Genomic DNA, 21,727 nt, shown 5'->3' with positions numbered 1-21,727 from the left:
TTGAATCCAGGTCATCTGTCCCCAACATTAAAGTCTTTTTTTTTTTTTTTTTAAGATTTTATTTATTTATTTGACAGACAGAGATCACAAGTAGGCAGAGAGAGAGAGGAGGAAGCAGACTCCCTGCTGAGCAGAGAGCCTGATGCGGGACTCCATCCCAGGACCCTGAGATCATGACCTGAGCCGAAGGCAGCGGCTTCACCCACTGAGCCACCCAGGCGCCCCCCAACATTAAAGTCTTAAACTGTAATTACCTATCTGAAAACACACAGAGACACACATATACACACACACACAATTGTGTGTACCAAGCATCAGGCACAAGTTTAGCCAAAATTAGGAAAACATACATGTACAGACATCCTTACCATCTTATACACAGACTCATTGGTACTCAGAATTATAAACCCACTGAAATAAAAATCCCCCAGTTATGGAAAGAAGAAATTTTGTTCTGCAAAAAAAAAAAATCTTAATTTTTTTGTTTGTTATTTTACTCTTTGTGCAATGAAAAATCAGAGGGGAAACCTGTAGTTTCCTCTTACACAACTAAGCTAGAGGGCATAATTAGATTATAGAACACATGATTTCACTTGAAAGCCTAGAAACTTGACCAACCATGGATGTACAATTTCACTCTAAAGGTAAAATGAAATGAAGCAGGACAAGAGTTTAAGAGAGAGACAGAGAAGGAGTGAGAGAGGGAGAGAGAGGGGGTGAGAGGGACAGAGAAGTAAAGGTATGGATGGGGAAGAAGACAACAAAAATTTACTAACGTGAAAGCAAAAGGAAGATGAGAGAGGAAGGTGGCAAAGAAGGGAGCAGTTAGAGAATGAGCCTGCCGCTAAATTGGTGAGAGTAGGGAAGGGATAGGCAAGTGTCCAAGGGTGAAGGCACGTGGGCAGCTACCACAGGGAGTCCAGTTTGCAGACATATATGTGAGGGATGTTAGAAATACAGGTAGCCTAGGGGACATGCTCAATCCTGAGAATCTTGTATCTATGTTCAGACTCTTCTCTTAAGTATTAGTGTGACTCCATAATCTAAAGTTGTTTCTAGCTTGTTGTTTGAGGTAGCACTTTTCAGAACGATAATCTAGTTGAGGTCATCAATGATCACCCCAGAATGCTGCTTTTTTATGGGAGAAAAAAATCGAAATAATGTATTTATACACCTTTTCATTTATGTACTTGCAACACACACACACACACACGCACGCACACACACACAATTGCTCTCTGAGAAACCCTTGAGTCAGAGAATAAGAATGGAGGGGAGAGACTGAATTTCTTTGTCGAGCACGCATCTAGGTTTTGTTCCAATCTAATGACACAGGATCTGGCGCAGTATTTAGACTTCCCGGTCCAAGATTTTATTTTAATTTTAAACAAGTGTTCCCACACGAGGTCTGAATACAAAACAGGAAAATGTTGCTTAAGTTTTCCTTTGTGCTCTTATTATATGTCTTTCAAGTGTACTGATTGTTCTGTCCTACCAATGTGGGTCACCATACTCTCAGTTGCTTTTTTTTTTTTTTTTTTCTGTCTGGGACTTTCTCTGAGAGCTCGCCACAATAAATAAAAGCATGTTAGTTTCACAGATATTTGTTTTTGTTAGTAACATGTTATTTTCCCTTTCTTCCTATAATCTGAGGTTTCAGCTACAAACTAATTATTTTGCACACCAGTCAATGGTTTTTACTTACTCAAATACTTAAATACTAAACCTGTCAAACCAATTTCATTTATTATGATGTTAGTAAGACCTTGGGGATTGTTAGTTCTTTTCTGGATAATTGATGCTTTAGACTTCAGCTCTCAGACATGTTCTGGTTCTGGTTTTAAGCTTTGCATCTGTTTACCAGGAGGATCTCTCTTGCTATGGTTCAACGCCAGGGAATGTTAACGAGGTCTAAGACTAGCCTTAGTTTAGTGACCCTTTGTCCTTAGGCGAATTCAGGAGGTGGGGCCTCCAATCTGGTGATGGGTCCGATCTGGTGGTGGTGGGTCCTGAGTGGGGCCCTGGAGCATGGTACACAGGCTACCTCAGAAAGTCCAGAGTGGATAAAACTACTAGGATAAATTTGATCCAAATTTATAAAGAAAAGCCAAGAGCTGGGAAAATCAAACAGTAGAGATAATTCCACAAGACCAGGAGGACAAAAAAGAGAAAATAGAATTAGGATCCTTGTGTCAGTCACAGATCGGACCAGAATGGAAGAAAAAGAAAATAAGAGAATGGAGAGAGGTGCATGGAAAAGTTCTGTCTGCAGGGGTGAGCGTCTTGTTGCTAGGAGTCTGCAAATAGTGGCTCGATGACTGGCTGTTATTTCTTCAACAAGTGCTCACACAGCCCCTACTCTGTGCCATGTTTGAGCTGCAGAGTTCCACCAACAGTGTTAGATTAGAACTGGAACAAACCCTAGCTCGATGAAGTTAGCCCTACTCATTAGAAGGTTCATATCTGTTTTATCTTCTTAAAGAGATAATAATAACATCAACTTCAAAAACAGCTGTTGCAAGCTTTAAGTGACTTACTACTCTATGAGTTGGTATACACAGATCACAGGCAAGAGTGTCCATATTCAGTAAGGACAGAGTAATAACTATTATTTTTGTGTGCAAGGTACTATATATTGCAAAGACATTTCTGAAATAGCTATGAACTTGGAACAGATGACTAATGAAACTATTCTCTTAGTCTCTCTCGGGTTGAGCCACACCCCAAACAAAATTTGGAGCAAAGCAACTGTTAGAGGAAAGTTAGAGAACTTTCCTTCTGGTGACTTTCCCTCATGGCCTGCTCTGAAGTGACTCCTCTTAGATTCTTTCCTGGCTATGAATTTCAGATGATGTGTGTGTCCCTATATAGTCTGTGTTTGACAGCACAAAGATTTAGTAATGGCATGTGCCTTTGATAAAATTTAAATGAGAAGCTTTCAAAAGAGATTGAGAAAACCTATTTTGACAGTTCTTCTTTTATCCTTGCAAATATTAACTATTTCAACTAGAAAAAGAAAAACACAAGTAATAAAAAATTTTTAACTTGGAGTAGTTTTAAAAGTTATTATTTGAAAAGAATTATAAATTTTTAAAATAGATGTACAATGAGCACCCCCATGTCAAGGTTCTTTCAGAGCAAACAAAAAAGGGTGGGGGGAGTTATATTTATATTTAGTAATAGTTTTCTCTCTTTGAAAATTTTGTTGTCATTATAGTTGCCAATGAATAGTTGTCATTATTCCTTTTATACATCATGACCAGTGGGAATGGTATCAGGATCTTTCATTCAGTTATGATGGATTATAGTTCACCCATCTGAGCATGTTTCAGATGAAGGTAACTGAGAAAGTGGACTAGAGATAAATGTTTTGTTGGATTGCTTTGAGTTGTACAAAGCAAGAAGACCACCAGAAACTTTTTTTAAAAAAGGACCACACCAGTTTTGAGACTTTGAGAAAATCGAAACTCCTAAAGCAGTGACTCTGCTTCAATTTTTTATTTTTCTAAGAAAGTTTACCCTTCTATGTCCGTAGGAGTCAGATGATGCTGCAACATAAGATGTGCTGTGGATGGAAAGGATACAATGATACAATGTGAGAGAGAGAGAGATGAGAGGGAGAAACCAGTAGAGAAGCTATGCAAACCTTTGGAGTAAAAAATTTTAACTAGTTTCACAAGGAGAGAAAAAAATAAAAAGAGGATAAATACTCTTTGGAGAGAACTGATTTTATTATTATGCTATAACTTATTCATGACTATTGTTTTAATAGTGAAGAATCTGTTTAGATGTCATAGAATTATGAAAGCTTTTATCCCAAAATGACAAATGCAAGAAATATAATTCCAAGAAGAAGGAGAAGGAAAAAAAAAAAAAAAAAGGAAGAAACAAAAATAGTCTACGTTTTAGGGGCATTTAGAAGCAAGTAGGTGTCAAAAGCAAAATATTGTCTTACAGGAGAGTGAAAGACCGGTTAAGATTAAGTCAAGGGTAGAATAGTCAATGATATAGTCATATTTGTTAAATGGTTCATTAAGCTGACATTTCCCTGTACTGAAATAGGTTAGTTGAGGAAGTTAAAGTCACACACAGTCCTTGACATTTTATATATTAGAATATTACTTTTCAAGTACCTCAGTGGTCATTAACCATGGAGAGTTGTTGTTTTGCTTAGGTTTGTAAAACGTGAAACTTCTAATGGTATGGGCTACTTATTAAGGACCTTCCAAACTAACTCACTGCATTGTACTATGCATGGAAAAAGCCTTTGCAGTTCTTTTAAGTAAAAATATTGAGATACCTGAAGGGATGCACACCTTTATACAAGTATATCCTATTATTTTTCTCTTCAGTGATGGCTCTACTAGTATCTTAAATAATTGTCCATTGACTTATCCAAATATTATCCAAATATGCTATAACTTATTCATGACTATTGTTTTTTTTTTTTTTTTTAAAGGAATATAAAACTATTTATTGACCACTGTTTACCAGTATTTACAATAAAGTAAACAATATACAGTTGGATAACATTGACTACAAAGTTACTGTTTTTCCTGGTTTCTGCTGAACCAGTAACTCAAATACTGAAAAGACTGAGCCTACATGTCAGGAATGAACTGGGGTAAAGAAAAAACATGCAGGTGAAGAATTTGGATTATACAAGCCTGTCCACCCATTTACTCCAGCAGGTGCTAAACTGCCAACATCTCTAACCATCTGATTATGATTAGCTTCCATGAAGGAAGTTGTAGACAGTCCATGAATCGTGACCTTTTAGTCAATACAGCACAGAGAATTTCAACTTCTTAAAAAGGAATGGTTCACTAGAAGGAACCTTTACATGTCCATTTAACTAAAGTATTGCTTACCTAAGTAAAACACACAAGGACTTGTCTAGTTTTGTCATTTGGGTGGGGAGGTTGTTGGTAGTGATAAAATTTTCCTTTCAGGGATCTTGCAAATATACTTGCGTTTATATGGCTGTAGAGAAGGATATGGATTCTGATATGGCTGCTTTTAAATTGTCCAATTTAAATTGTTTACATTATATTTAAATTGTCCAATTAATTACAAAATTTGAAGGTTAAGGCCTCAGGAAAAACTTCAGTTTAAGTGATTTATTTCTTAAAATGCTGAAAATGATAGCATCCCAGAAACATGGGCTTATGCATGGTTATAAAATGCTGTTTTTGTTTTGGTGAATGTTAAAAACAAAAACCACTTACGTATTTTAAGTATACACACAAAAAAAACCCCAAATAAACAAAAAACCCAGAATGGTCCTTAGGCATATAGGAGTTAAACACAAATTCTGACTGAGTAAAGACTATGAAGATTTCCTCCAACATTTAGAAAAGGTTCTCTAATGCAGGGGGATAATATATCATGGTCTCAAATATTCTTTTCCGATAAAGGAAGCAACTACAGAAAGCTTTTATTTGTTTAAAGTAACCAGTGCTATAGATGCAAAAACCCCAACAACTCCCCCAATACTACTTCAAAACAAACATATCAAACTTGATTTTCATTAGAATGTTATTTCTTCACACTAATAAATCAAAAAACAAAGACCCAGATTTTATATATATATATAAATATATATAAAAAGCAATGCAAACAATTATTGAGCTTCATCTTCTGGACAAGAATGCCAAGTTAGTCTCTCTTCATAAAAAGCAATTACAATTTGAGGACACTTCATGTTTGCCTCTTTTGCCAGCACCAAGTCTGCCTCATCTGAATCTTTCCATTTCATGAGAAACATTAACTCTCCACTGCTGTCTGTGGCACCAATTATTCGTTCAGGATCAAGACCTCTGGCAAAGCCTCTTGGTTTATCAGCAGCATCTCTTTTCTTCTTTGATTTGCTATCATCAGATTCACTGTCAGATAAAGATTTTCTTTTTGTACCATCTTTTTCTTTACCAGCTTTTTGAGAGTTAAGAAATGCTTCAATTAACTCTGGACAATCTAGATTTTCTTCAGGCTCCCAAGTATTGTCAGCATCTGTAAAACCCTTCCACTTCAGGAAATACTCCACCTTCCCATTCACTACACGTCGGTCCAGTACTTTTTCCACCACAAATTCTTCAGGCTCTGCCTCTTCTACTTTTTTACTCTTTCCATTCTGTTTCTTTCCCATTTTTTGCAATGTAGTTTTATTGGAGGCCATTTTTTATTGCAGACTTGAAGAGCTATTATTCACCGCCTCCGAGCTGCTCCGGGTCCCGGGTCTGCGGCGTCTCCGGCCCTCTCATGACTATTGTTTTAATAGTGAAGAATCTGTTTAGATGTCATAGAATTATGAAAGCTTTTATCCCGAAATGACAAATGCAGAGACACTCATATATCTTTTTTAGATACTTGGACTATTGCAGCTCTAGTGAGATTTATTCAGTTATGGTAAGCAAAATTCACACTAGAATTCTTGATGTATATACAATAAATGGATCTTAAAATATAGGTAAAACACATACAAAATCAATATTTAATGACATACATAACACTCAGTTTGTGACTCTTTGAGGAGTTAACTCATTTCAAGTTCTATCATAGTCTCTAATATTTGGGCTTTGTTATTGATTTATTCATTCAGTAAGTAATTATTGAGAATCTACTATGTACTACTCACTATGTTCAAGGCTGAAACTACATTGGAAATAAGACAGTTCCCATTCTCATTTTACTTACAGTATAGTAGCAGACACAAACAAGTAAAAAGGCAGTGATAATAGGGAAGAGTCCCGGGAGCTCAGAGAACCCACAGGAGGGGCTCCTAGACAGGACATGGAGGTGTTGGTGGAAAGTCTTCAGCTGAGACCTGAAAGGTGTGTAAAGTTCTATCTGTGTAAACAGGGAGCAATGAGGAGACAGAAAAGGATCTTGAAAAAGGAGCCCAGAGATGAGATAGACCATGGCGCAAAAGGTGAAGTGAAAATGACTCAGTGATTTGGTATTTAGTAAGTAGCCAATAAGTATTTTCAAATAAATGACTAAATAAATGAATGAGAAATACTGAAGTATGAAGAGGCAGACCAAAGATAAAGCTTTGTAAGCATATGTTATAAGCCTTCAAAGTACTTCATTTTCTGGATGCACAAATGAGCAATGTTTGAATTAATAAAAATAATCATAAAAGTGCCAGCTCTTAGTTGGAGCAAATAACAAAATATGGGGTAAAGGAAACTGGAAAGCAGACTTCAATAAACTGTGTCTGATAGAACTAGAAAAAAATGGACTGGAAAAACATTGATTCCATAATGCCCCATTTCCTCATTAAGTCTCTAAAGATTCTTGATAGGAAAGTCTCTAGTCTGAAATGTTTGAATGTTTTATTAATTTGTATTATAAATGATATATTATGCCTCATAATTATCTATCTAAAGTATTTTTATTAGCTATGCTTTAATCTTCATATATTCACATATTTTCATATTTTTAAGACTTTAAAAATAATGCATTGATTTGAAAAGGCTTTAAAAAATTGCAGTGAAACTTTTTGATAAGGTAAGCAAGGTTATATGTAAGTGATGAATCAATAAATTCTATAAATTCTAGAATTTAATAAATTCTATTCTATTCTAAATCAATTTTATCATATGTCAACTAACTAGAGTTTAAGTAAAAACTTAAAGAAAGATAAGGAAGGGTATTTTTAAGTATCTGTTCAGTACTGTATAATAAAACCAAACAATTTGTAAAGATGATTATACAGTTTAGTAAAAAAAAGTTTCTACTAGAAACAAGGTACTGTGTAACTTTGAATTCTTATTGATTATTACTGCATGTCTGTGGAGTTTAAGGAATTTATGATTTTAAGATAGTTTATTGTTTTTCATGTACTCTTTGTAAATAATAGTACATCAGCTTTATAAGTTGGACACTGAGATAGCCAGATACAATTTGCACAAACCAGTGGATAAGGTCTACCTTGCTCTGGCTAACAAAATTGAGTTAAGTAGATCTTAAGTTTAAATACATTGTCTTGGGGCGCCTGGGTGGCTCAGTGGTTAAATCCTCTGCCTTCGGCTCAGGTCATGATCTCAGGGTGCTGGGATCGAGCCCCACATTGGACTCTCTGCTCAGCGGGGAACCTGCTTCCTCCTGTCTCTCTGCCTGCCTCTCTGCCTACCTGTGATCTCTGCCTGTCAAATAAATAAATAAAATATTTAAAATAAATAAATACATACATACATACATTGTCTTATGATTTAGAAAAAGCACTTATGTATTTTCCTCAGCTGAGAATAATAATCTGTCAAAATGAAATTTTGGTGTAATAGAGAATAAAGTTAACTAATGTTTAACTAATATTAAAAAATGTAGTAGACCTAGGTATAAGGAAATCATGGATCAAAGCAGTTAATTTCCTAATTTTCTCTAAATCAACTTAGCTCAAAATGCTTGGGCAGAACATGATACAAAGGATTACTGACTTTAATTTCATTTTGTGGAAATAGTGTACTCAAAGATTTATTCATCCGATGTGAGAAAAATCTGACCATTTTATGAAATTGCTTTTTAGGTAGAAAGCTAGTTGAATTTGCTAAATATTTAGGATTTATGTAAGTTTCATGAATTCAGAAATTTTTACTTAGCACTTATTTTTTTGCTAGATACTCTCCTATATGCTGGGGATTATATCAATTAACAAGATTCCTGAATTCTTGGGATTTATGATCCAAAGAATGGAGAGAAATAATCATTATGATAAATAGGCAAAGCATAATCATGGTGAGTTAGAAGAAAATTACTAAGGAGAACATTGAAGTAGGTAGGAGGAATAGTACAAGTCAGGCAGAGGTTTGCACTATAATTAGATAGTCACTGAAAGACCCACCAAGAAGACCTCATTGAAGCAAGGTTGGAAAGAGATGAGAAACCAAGCGTTGCAGTATCGGGGAAGAGAACATTCCAGGCAAGTGAACGAACCCCTTGAGAGAAAATCCTGTCTGGAATGTACTAGCCAAGATGGCAGTCTGGCCAGAGCAATGTGAATAGAGAAACAGCAGGAAAAGAGCTCTCGAAGTTAATGTTTTCTTTGGCAGTGTTTCAGGGTGGAAATGGCATCGAGGTAATTTAGGATCTCATAGTTCATTGCAAAAATTTTGGCTTTTATTGGTCATGAAATAGAAAGGCATCGGAAAGTTTTAAGGAAAGGAATGATGTGAGCAGAATTATATTTTCCAAGGCATTTTCTGAGAGCTCCCTGAAATGGATGCTGACCTCAAGAATCTGCAAGACAGTTGTTGGGGCACCAGGTGAAGAGGCGTCACTGAAAGCTTTTGCTCCCGTTCAGGAAATGATGACTTCTGTGCAGTCTGCTGATGATGAATGTGATTATGGCATGGGGCTCAAGTTGGGAATGGACCTCCTTTGCGGTGGTTCACATTATTTGCAGTTAGTTGCTGGCCAGCTTTTGCTTCTAGGATGTGATCTGTTGAAGAGGAAACTCTACCGAAATTGCTAGAGATCATGTGGCAAACAGCAGTGAAGAGAATACAGACCAACTTTGCAGCATAGTGCGAGCTGGCTCTGGTGCACAGTATTTTACATCATTAATATTAAACTTGTGATTTTTGTTTTTAGACAATACAGGGAATAAGTCAATGGAAACATTTACTAAAGACTAAAGACTAAAAAAAAAAAAAAAAAAAAAAAAAAAACAAAAATAAAAAAACAAACCTCAGCTGCAATGGCTGCAAATACACTGTACAGAAATAAGAGTGGTGGTAGGGAAAACTGCTGGGAAGTTACCGTGGTGCCTGGGGCGGCGGGGATGAGGGAAGGTGATGAATGTTTATTCCAATATGGTTTTAGGGAAGGTGGTAAGAAGCGTTTGGATGCTGGATATATTTTGAGGGTAAAGCCAAGAGGATTTAGACAAATTGGTTGCCCAAAGACAGAAAACAAAAGCAGTCAAACAGGACTGCAACTTGGAGTCCTGAGTAGAGGAAAGGATGAATTTTTCTTTTCTTTTCTTTTCTTTTAATTTAGATTAAATTAGCCAACATACCGTAAGTACAGCATCAGTTTTTGGTGTAGGGCTCAGTGATACATTAGTTGCATATAACACCTAGGGCTCATCACATCACATGCCCTCCTTAATGCCCATCACCCAGTTTCCCTATACCCCCACCACCTCCCTTTCCACAACCCTCAATTTTTCTCCCAGAGTCCGGAGTCTCTCATGGTTTGTCTCCCTCTCTGATTTCTTCCCATTCAGTTTTCCTTCCCTTCCCCTATGATCCTCTGTGCTATTCCTTATCTTTTCTTTTTAATTTAAATTCAATCAGCCAACTTACAGTACATCATTAGTCTCAGATAAAGAATTCAGTGATTCATCAGTTGTATGTAACACCCAGTGCTCATCCCATCATATGCCTTCTTAATGCCCATGATGCAGTGACCCCATCCCCCCACTCATCTTCCCTCCAGCGGCCCTCAGATGGTTTTCCTATAGTTGAATCTTGTATGGTTTGTCTCTCTCTCTGAAGACTTCCTATTCCGTTTTCCCTCCTTTCCCCTATGATCCTCTGCCCTGTTTCTTACATTCAGTGAGGTTAGGAAGATTGTGGGGATGAAGATCACGAACTCAGTTTGAGATACCAATTTGGCAGCCACATCAGTATACTGGATTCTGCATCCTGACCTTCAGAGGAGAGGTTAGGCCAGGAGATACAGGTGTGGGAAACATCAGTATAGATGGTATGTATGTATGTGTGTGTGTGTGTATTTTTGCCATGGGTGTGTTTTACTTTCATTAATCATAAACAGTTATAGATGATATTTACTTTGGTGAGTTTTGATGGGATCTACTTACTAAGTGATGGGATCTCACTTACTAAGTGATTAAGTGTGGGTAGGACAAGAAAAAAAGGCCAAAAACTCGATACTGTGAAACTCCAATATTAGAAAGTCGGAGAGGAAAGGAGGGAGGGAGTAAGAAGTGAGGGAGAGTGAGAAAGGTAGCAGAGGGATCGGAAGACAGGACAGCGTGGTGTCCTGGAAATCATGGGAGTAGCCCATTGTTTTAAATGCTACAAACAGATCAAGTATGGTGAAGACTGAAAATTGATCACTTGGGGGTTTCTCTTGACCACCCAGAGCCAGAACCAGAGCCTTTACTCTGCACTGGAAACACAGTGACGAATTATTGCACTATCTCCCTTTCCTAAGATTCACACAGCTCACCCCCTTTCTCCAAATATATGCTTTTTTTTTCCTCACCGGATAAAATAAAAGTGATTAGGCTCCCTTTTCCAAGTTAATAAAATCTTATTCTCCATCTCTAAAACATTATACAAATACACATACACACACACACACACACACACACACATATATACGTATATATATGTGTATATACATATATATATGTGTATATACGTATATATGTGTATATATACACATATATACATTTATATATATATACTTTTTTAAAATTCTGGAGGTTTTTTCTTTTATTAGTTTTTTGAACAATTATATTGGATGATTAAGAATTTGCAGCAAGATACTTTGCTTTTTTAAAATTTAATTAATTTATTTATTTTTTATTGTGTAATGTTAGTCACCATACTGTATACCACTAGTTTTTGATGTAGTGTTCCATAATTCAATTTTTACATATAACACATGTGCTCCAAGCAATCTGTGCCCTCCTTAATACCCATCACCAGGCTCACCCATTCCCCCGACCCCCTTCTCTTCTAAAACTCTCCATTTATTTCTTGGAGTCTGTAGTCTCTCATGGTTCCTCTCCCACTCTGATTCCCCCCCTTCATGTTTCTCCTCATCTAATGTCCTCCATGCTATTCCTTATGCTCCACAAATAAGTGAAACCATATGATATTTGACTTTCTCTGTTTGACTTACCTCGCTCAGCATAATCTCATCTAGTCCCATCCAAGCTGATACAAAAATTGGGTATTCATCCTTTCTGATGGCTGAGTAATAGTCCATTGTGTATCCATACATCTGTTGAAGGGCAGATCTAAATCTAAAGCAGATGCAGTAATATAAATAGAGAAACATAATAATAAGGGACAATTATCCATACTAGAAAATTGTTTATTTGCTGTGAAAACTATTTTTAACTTGTATTCTAATCATGAAAATAAAAGCACCATAGAGGCACAGAGATCTGATCCATCTGCAAAGGAGATGTGATTTAAATAGTATGCTTACAACTAATAAAAACAGAATTATTTGGATGGGTAGAGTATAATATTGATTTAGACATTTGGTTATAAAAAAGATATTTCTCATGAGTTTTTACTTTCTTTTTATTTATCTGTGAAAACTAATTTCAAAGAAGAGTGTAATTTTAAAATCTAAAAAGCCGGCTGTTAATCAGGCTGATATTTTCAGCTGGAATGAATTCCTTTGACAGCATGAACATATACTCTCCAACATGTCTGTAATGGAAATCATTTCAGAAGACACCACACCACCACAGACTTCCCACGGCCTCTCAGCAAGGCAGTGGTGGTCTTAAGGACTGACACTTTTCATCTTTTTGAAGAGAGACACCCTCCAGTTGTTACCCTCCCCCAGGAGATTAGGAAGTATGTGAAGCTGTCCAGTGGACTTGGAAAGTGCCAGTGGACATAACCTATCTAATATTAGGATTTATTTTGAAGGAGAGTGGGAAAAATGACGGAAGAAAGCTGCATACAACATGGCCAAACAGCTGGTTTTATATTCCAGAAACAGCTTGGGACTAACTCTACTCACAAGATCTCTTGGCAGAAGAAATTGATGAAAATACCAAAGCTGTGAGGAGAAGTGTTCTTTTGCTGAATCCTTTATGTCACTATCATAGGGTGAATAGGTTTATTAACCTAAATGAGAACACGTGCATAGGGTGAATTAGGTTTATTAACCTAAATGAGAACACGTGCATAATTTTTAAAGTTCCTGTATGTTTAAATGAGGAACTTACTGATTCCATGTACAGTACAGATATGGCTCCCACAGCATCCACACCAAATAAAACCTTAATAATTTTCAGAAACACGAATCCTGACATGTGATGATGTTTTCCTTTCTTTCAAACAGCGCTTTCGGAAGCAATGAAGGGAGAGCTTGATAAGATATAAAAGTAAGCATGAATCCAAGGGCATGGGCGATTTCCTGGATGCCAGAATCTCTAAAGGGAACTCATTTTAATTGCTTCATCCATCTATTTGTTCTATCTTTGCATTTAATTGATACAATCTTAAGTCATAGAGACAACTTAATTTTAAACATATTTCTGGCTCACCTGCTAGATACCAGAACTGTGGAATATGCAAGACCTACTTAAGTCTTCTAGAATTTCCTACATTAGAGGGAGGGTATTTGGTATAGTGAGATTCAGTGTTTTAGAATACTTTGCTTTCTGTCATTCTCAAATGTGTTAAGTGAATTTATTCTCTACTAAATATCCAAGGTAGACTCAGTTAGCTGGGACATTTCATATTTTTATCCTGAACCACTTTGAATTTATTCTTTGTGGCATCAGAATTAGTTTCTCATCTCAGAGTTTGCTATATTTATTTTTCTAGTGATTTGGTAGTTTATTGGCAGTCAGTTTGTAAAATCTCTCAGGGATTATCTAAATGCAGGATGTTAGGAATGGAAACACATTATCATTGCCTCTCCTGTCAAAAAACATAATTAACACACATGATTTATTGTCTTGAAAAAGTAGATGAAAATTCCATTGGGTGACCTCAAGTCACAGTTGTTCAGTGCAGGTACAGACTGTCGTGTTCTGGGACAGCCCTCAGCTTAGCACACATTCTTCTCTGGTATTCCTGTCTCATTAGCCTCCTGTAAGTGTGTGTGTCTGGCTGTGTGTGTGCGTGTGTGTATCTGTCTCTCTTTCTCTCTTTCTCCATGTATATGTTTTCTGCCTAAAACCTGCCAGTTTCAAGGTTTTTTTAAGCATTTTGATTTATCACATAGGGAGTACTTCATTTACAAGGAGAGAAAAAGTAAAAATAGTATACTTCTTCCTTTGAGTAAATCAAGAGTTTCCTCATTCCTTTTTATCATGCACATAATTCATTATATAGATGTATAACTTATTTAATCAGTCATTCATTATTGACAGATATTAGATTGTTTCTAGTCTTTTGCTATTACCAATAAATCCCATCGGATTCTATGTAATATATGTAGGATATTTCCAAGAAGTAGAATTTCTAGGTCAAAATTCTAGGCATTTGTAATGTTGATAACTTTGCTGAGTTCACCTTCAAAATGGTTTGTGCCACTCATACCTGGAAGTGTCTGAGAATGCCTGGATCTCCTAAGTCTTGCCATAAGGGAATATTACAAGTATTTTGAGGTTTTGACAGCATTAAAAAATGAAAAAAGTTTATTACTATATTTTAAATGAGCAGTTGTGGAGCTCCTGGTGGCTCGGTTGGTTAAGTGTCTGCCTTCAGCTCAGGTCACGATCCCAGAGTCCTGGGATTGAGCCCTGAGTCAGGCTTCCTGCTCAGGGAGGAGTCTGCTTCTCTCTCTCCCTCTGCCCACCTCCCAACTCATGCTCGCTTGCTCTCTCTCAAATAAAATCTTTAAAAAAACTTAAATGAGCAGGCCTATTATTATGAGTGAGGTTCACTGTCTTATTGAAAGCTTAACAGCCACTAATGAGTAGTCCCTTTATATTTTCTGTGTTTTTGTGTTAGTTGCTGGTCTTTTTTGCTGTTTTTGATTTAGAGGAACTCTTCAGGTATTAGGAAAATAACTTCTTTATAATAGAAGTACTTTGGGTTCTATCAACTATCCCTCATCAGAAATTCTCTGTTCTCATGAGATAACTGTGAGAGAATATGGGCTTTGTGCATCTCCAGAGGGTAGTTCTTTGCTAATTTCTCCATTTCTTACATGATTAGATTTTTATTTCTTCTGGTGTTAATTGTGCTAAATTATCCTCCTGAAAAATTTACCTTTCAATTCAGGTTTCAATGCACTTTCATAGAGTATATTTTTTCATAGAAGATGTTGAATCTTTGGTAATTTTTTTTGTCTTCTTAATCTATCAACTTCTGAAAACCAAATAACAAAAAAACAACCTTTTGAAATCTCTCACTGTGATTGTGGATTTGTCTAGTTTTCTTCTATGTGTCAATTTTTGCTATATATGTTTAAGGCTGTGTAATTAGATACTTTCAACCTTAGAAGTACTTTAATTTCCTGTATTATCTGAAATTTTGTAACTTATTCGAAAACCAAGTTTTCTGGTTTCCCACTATATACCAGATTCTTAAATAATTTTAGGGCATAACATTTTTCAGAAAAAGAAAGATTGACCTAGGATTTTTTGGAAATCCTAGCAAAATCAAGTAGAGGCAATGCCTTAGAACAAAAGAATATAGGGAATTGTAGTATATAGAGAATGCCTAAAATATAAACAAATGACTTGCTTATACATCTATTAGAAAATCCATAAAGTTCCTCAATTACTTCACTATATTCCAGTGAGTAAATATCAACCAGCATCTGCCTAATTGGGAGGCATGAAGCTTAATTTTATTTTCCCAAGAAAAATCAGAAAAAGCCAAATATTTCATTTTTGGTAACCTTATTTGTTAAATTGTTTCTTGTATTGTGTAGATTCACATCTCTTTGATCAATGGGAGACCAAGTGCTGATGACCCCTCTCCTGAACTGTTAGAATTTACCTCCGCTCGCTACATTCGCCTGCGATTTCAGAGGATCCGGACCTTGAATGCTGATTTGATGATGTTTGCCCACAAAGACCCAAGAGAAATTGACCCGATTGTCACCCGAAGAGTAAGTTATGATGAATCCTATTGCAGCCTGTAAGTGATATTGGTAATTGTTAAGTAACATTTAAAAGTCCCTTTCAGTGATTCGTAGGAGTGGCTGTTACCAGACACCTATTGAACATAACCTCCCTTTGCCCTTTTCCGATACGGAACATTTATCTAACACTTCTAAACTTTAATTTCCTCATTTGTAAAATGAGCATGACAGTACCTAGTTCATCATCTTATTTTTGATGACCAAGTTTGTTATTGTCACTTGAGGGGATCTGAACTCCTATCACAATTGGCACTGGGGGTTTACTACGAAAGGTTCTATGACTTTGAAATATTTTAGACTGCAGTCTTTACTAAGAAATGTATTTTCTATCATAACTCAGTACACACATATGCACATACACATCTCAGTATGTCTTACACTTTAATGTGAATAGAATTAGCTGGTGATATTGTGGAAATGAACATTCTGACTTGGTAGGTCTAGGGCAGAATTGAAAAACAGGAATTCTAACAAGTTTTAGGTGATGTAAGTGTTGCTGTTCTGTGAACCATTTTGCCCAATCAAATAATTTAACTTTATGTTTCATTAATGAATTGCAACCCATAATTGTAAAAAGTGCTACTGTGGGGGGAAACCGATCATGTACCCTATTTTATTGTCTTTTATAAATAGGAGATCAGGGGGAAGAAAGGTGATGGCATCCCTTTTAATAGATCTTTGAAAACAGGAGCTAAATGCTGTTTTCCAGGGTTAACCTAAAATTTGTGGATTATGCCATAGGTGATCAGTCCAGTTACTAAAGTAATAGTTGCCTTTTTTCCTACCTAGCACTCACCACATCCCTAGTTTATGTCCCATTCCTGAGAAGCTGCTGTACAACTAAGACATTGTTATAATTCAGCTATAAATCCATAAAGCAAATCCATGCTAAAAGAATATCTACTTTATGACTAGAGGTGAAAGCTGAAATCAGATTATAGAGAGAAATAGAGATTGTGAGACAAAGCACTTAATTCTAGAATGATGCACTTAGTTCTAAAAGGTCTGACTATTCCACCAGTTACAAATGGCTGAACAAGCAGACTGAATATCAAAGGGCACCACTTTTCACAGTTCATGAATACCCCTTATGTATATTTTCTTCTCATTACTTAACTTACCCACACCTAACCACTCCATCATCCCAAAAATAACTTTTAAAGTTTGAATATCCCCGTACAACACACATTGGATGTTTTAGTGCCCTGCATTTTCCGAACCTGAAATAACTTTAACTTGCACTACATTTCAGCATATTGTAAATAATCTTATGCAGAAATATTATTTTACTGCAATGTTTAGATTCTTTACATGTTTAAAAAATCACCTTTAATTATCATTTTGACATGATTTAAAAATATACACTGAGGAAGACTGAGTTATTTTGAAGTGCAATTTAATCTTTTCCGACAGTATATCTAATGGAGGAAAAAAAACCAATGTAAATAAATATGTTCCTTTTATCATCTTTTGCAGAAGGCAGAGTGGGGGTTGGGATGCACATCTATTATTTATAACTTCATTGTACATGAGCCTTTAAAATAGTGCAATAAAATGCAACATATAAATAAGCTTTTTGAAAGTGCTCAAGTTCAGTAAACACTACATATAAATTTAAATATATAAAAATAGGATATTGAATTTCAGCTCTTCATGACTCAAAAGTGAAGCATTAGGCATTTATATTTAAAGAAAATTTCCCAGTTTTAAAAGCATCTGCAAAATACTATATCAGCTTTCTGACCAAATATCCCTATTTGTATCTATATTATTAAGAGATGAATTTCGTGAAAAGCAGACTTTTACATTCCTAAACTTCTGGCAAGTTTCATTTCAAGTTCCAGGTCTAAGTATATCAAAAAACAAAAGTGACAAAAAATATTATAAAAGATACTCTATATAAACAACAAAAATAAATAGGAAAAAAAGAAGTAAATGGAAAAAGGAAATTTGTAGCTAGGGAACTCAGATTTGTATTCACCTATTTATTCTTGCTGGGTTTTGTAATGTGAATAATTGGAATAATAGAATGATTTACCACTGAAATGGTTATTTGGATTCTATAAGATAATGTACTCTCATGATTACAAAATATTATATGCATATTAATTAAAATTTGTATACTAGTCCAATACTATCATTGTAAATTATCTTTAAAGATAGGTGGGTAGATTAAAATAATTAAAAACATAACCTTATGTTAATTTCAAATAGGAAAGTAATCACATGGACTAATTTTAACATAATAATGAAAAAAATAGCAAGTGTCCCTCCCATGTAGTTTACTCCTTATGTTATGTTAAATCAGTCCTGCAGTTCATTACATTTTATTTCCTCTTAATATAGTTAAGAAACGTTTTGTTTTGAGCATGATTTCCTCTAAGTATGTTGAGTTTCTTCAAATACATCGCGTACGACAGTCCGCATATGATTAATGAAACACTGAGCTTCCTATAATGGCAAGAAAGGGAGTTTTCTTTCACAAAAGTGCATAAAACAACTTTTATGAAGAGTAATTGCCCTGACCAACCCCCACCCTGCCGATAAAACTTGCTCTCAATAATAAATACTCCAGCACAGACTTTGTATGTCTGTGGGAAGGAAATTTCTCAAATGCCCCCCACCACATGTAAATCAGAGGCGGTCTTTCTCTGGGCTCTGATCACAGGGCAAGGAGTTAACTTGACACTTTTGTGAGCCCTCCATTGTTCCCGTTGTTCCTTCTGCTTCAAACTAAGGATGAAAGCAGAAAGTAATGTTTTTAAGCGAATGTTCCCTTTTGTTACTTACACCTTGTAGTCATCTTAACAGGATTTCTCTCTGGATTGCTTTTTGCAGTATTACTACTCGGTCAAGGATATTTCGGTCGGAGGGATGTGCATCTGCTATGGTCATGCCAGGGCTTGTCCGCTTGATCCGGTGACAAATGTATGTATATTTATAGGATACTTAGCAAGATGAAACTCTCAACTGTCAAATGCTTCGTGAGCCGCTTTGCTGACAGGGATGCTGTGAATGGGTGTCAGATCCTCACTTAGACGGTGTAATAGAAAGCCATGCCAGGGTGAAATAGAGCCAGCAGTTAGGATGATAGACTTTGAAGTCAGCCACCACAGTATCAGAAATGGATTAGTTGGGATTTTTTTGTTGTGGTGGTTTTTTTTTCCCCCAAAAAAGCCTCCCAAACTGGTCTGTTTTGAAACCTTTCTAGTGATGACAGCCTGCTGTATAATTTAGCTTTAGAGAATGCCTGCCATCAGTCAACCTGACCATTTCTTTTAAAAAGTTTTCATCAAAGAAACTAATGAAAACAAATGAAAACTGCACATGGAAGTAAATAGGAACGGCCGCGATACCGGAGGCTGCAGTAGGGCCTGGGCAACAGGGTGCGGAACTGAAGAGCATCTTTAAGAGAGTGATGAAACCAGCGGGTCGGAAAATGCTAGATTGCTTTCGGCTTGAATTTTAAATTAATGCCCTCGTATTAAATAAGCACCACCTAAAAAGAAGATGAACAGATATCTGTTTTTCTCAGTCATAAACTGGTAAAATACAAAATCATCTATTGTATATTATAGGGAAGAAACATATTCAGTAGTAAGATCAGTGAGCATAATTACTTATGTATGGATTTTTTTTTTTCCTTTAAAACCAGGATACAAATGGTATTTCTCTCAAAGCTGGCTTTCTGACTAATGCGTCATAATGTTACTTCCTAGGGGAGGCTCAAATGCCCGAGCCTATTCTTTGGGGCAGGTTATGGTGCAGCTTTCTGCAAGCTGTGGGTGTTTTCTCTCATGTGTTCCTCAAGCTATGAGAGCCCAAAGGCAGCCTTGCAGTCCCTGTTCCACACGATGCATTGGACTCTACTCGGAGCACACACAGGCAGGAAATTCAGTCCTGGGACATGAGATTGCTATTCGACCTGTGGCCTTTAGTGCCTAAGAATCTATTCTCTTCTTCCCACACCCTTGAATGCTAACAGTACTTTGCCTTAAAGTGGACACATCCAAACCAGAAACGCTATAGATCTCAGGAATCAGAGAAAGGAGTTCAGTCTTCAAGACAGTCATCAGTTGGGCCTGTGCTATCTTCCAGACCTGAGTCCAGTGACTCCAGAACTAGTCTGGACCTCCTCAGGCTGGTGTTAACCGAATATATCCACTCCTTAGGCTGGTACTTCTTCCTTTCCAGATGGACAGGAGTTTCACATTTTGGCACCTGTGCTCAGAAAAGTTCTCTCTTCTCTTCCTTCTACCTTCTAGGGAAAGCCCTTCATTAATGGTTCCAAAAATACTAAAATTATGATTTTCCCCCAATTTTACACTAGAAATCCCGCTGTGAATGTGAGCATAATACATGTGGAGACAGCTGTGATCAGTGCTGTCCAGGATTCCATCAGAAACCTTGGCAAGCTGGGACTTTTCTGACTAAAACAGAATGTGAAGGTATGATCCCTAGAATTCAATGTCTGTTCTTCCTTTTCTGGGACACAGGTAATATAAGCATGTGGTGATTTTAGGTAAGTGCATGTTTCCAGTTAATGTATTTTACCAAGGCAATAGCTGGTAGGCTCTTTTATCCTATGGTTTTACTCAGTTTTGTTGTGTTTAATTTGATAAAAATTACTAAACACCTAGCCTTTACCACTGTGTGGGAATTACGAGAGATAGATAAAAGCGTAATAAAAGCATACTTTTTACAAAACTACACTTACTGTCATCAGAGTAAATCTTAAGCTTATAGCATTATATGAACACACACACACACACACACACATAGAGTTGACCTCAAATAATGTGGAGGTTAGGGATGACAACCCCCCACACAGTCAGAAATCTGGGTATAACTTCTGATTCTCCAGAAACTTAATAATTACTAATTATTATCTGCTGTTGATCAAAAGCTTTACCAATAACAATCAATTAACAGCCATTGCTTTACCAATAACAGTCAATTAACATGTTATTATGGTAAGAACATGTGTTTTTACCATAATACCTAACTTTTTCATATTTTTGTATTCCTAGGCTACATGGATCATTTTTAAGTTTTTTTTTTAAATTTTTTATTTTTTATAAACATGTATTTTTATCCCCAGGGGTACAGGTCTGCGAATCAGCACTCACCAAAGCACATACCCTCCCCATGTCCATAACCCCACCTGCCCTTCTCCCAACCCCCCTCCCCTAGCAACCCTCAGTTTGTTTTGTAAGATTAAGAGTCACTTATGGTTTGTCTCCCTCCCGATCCCATCTTGTTTCATTTATTCTTCTCCTACCCACTTAAGCCCCCATGTTGCATAGCCACTTCCTCATATCAGGGAGATCATATGATAGTTGGCTTTCTCTGCTTGACTTATTTCGCTAAGCATGATACACTCTAGTTCCATCCATGTTGTCGAAAATGGCAAGATTTCATTTCTTTTGATGGCTGCATAGTATTCCATTGTGTATATATACCACATCTTCTTGATCCATTCATTTGTTGATGGACATCTAGGTTCTTTCCATAGTTTGGCTATTGTGAACATTGCTGCTATAAACATTCGGGTGCATGTGCCCCTTTGGATCACTACGTTTGTACCTTTAGGGTAAATACCCAGTAGTGCAATTGCTGGGTCATAGGGCAGTTCTATTTTCAACATTTTGAGGAACCTCCATGCTGTTTTCCAGAGTGGCTGCACCAGCTTGCATTCCCACCAACAGTGTAGGAGGGTTCCCCTTTCTCCGCATCCTCGCCAGCATCTGTCATTTCCTGACTTGTTGATTTTAGCCATTCTGACTGGTGTGAGGTGATATCTCAGTGTGGTTTTGATTTGTATTTCCCTGATGCCGAGTGATATGGAGCACTTTTTCATGGGTCTGTTGGCCATCTGGATGTCTTCTTTGCAGAAATGTCT

At 36.5% G+C, this 21,727-nt stretch overlaps 2 protein-coding genes across 7 annotated transcripts in view; one reads left to right on the top strand and one right to left on the bottom strand.

Annotated features, from left to right (window-relative positions):
• The window catches only part of LAMA2 (laminin subunit alpha 2), a 641,423-nt gene that overhangs the window by 227,457 nt on the left and 392,239 nt on the right, over positions 1 to 21,727 (top strand). For all 6 annotated transcript variants that reach the window (XM_082731189.1, XM_082731188.1, XM_082731187.1 and 3 more), the window contains exons 5-7: positions 15,613 to 15,792; positions 18,664 to 18,753; positions 20,156 to 20,273. In XM_082731189.1, coding sequence (XP_082587315.1) covers positions 15,613 to 15,792; positions 18,664 to 18,753; positions 20,156 to 20,273 — 388 coding nt within the window. The remainder of the gene's footprint in view (positions 1 to 15,612; positions 15,793 to 18,663; positions 18,754 to 20,155; positions 20,274 to 21,727) is intronic.
• LOC309864950 (chromobox protein homolog 3) lies at positions 5,106 to 6,250 on the bottom strand. Its single transcript, XM_082730942.1, has one exon. It carries the CDS (start codon positions 6,173 to 6,175, stop codon positions 5,624 to 5,626), a length of 552 nt encoding a protein of 183 aa, XP_082587068.1. The 5' UTR covers positions 6,176 to 6,250; the 3' UTR covers positions 5,106 to 5,623.

Source organism: Mustela nivalis, assembly GCF_964662115.1.
Source record: "Mustela nivalis genome assembly, chromosome: 5".
NCBI classification, from domain to species: domain Eukaryota; kingdom Metazoa; phylum Chordata; class Mammalia; order Carnivora; family Mustelidae; genus Mustela; species Mustela nivalis.
The sequence above is the reverse complement of the archived record's forward strand: the minus strand, read 5'-3'. Positions and strand labels throughout refer to the sequence as shown.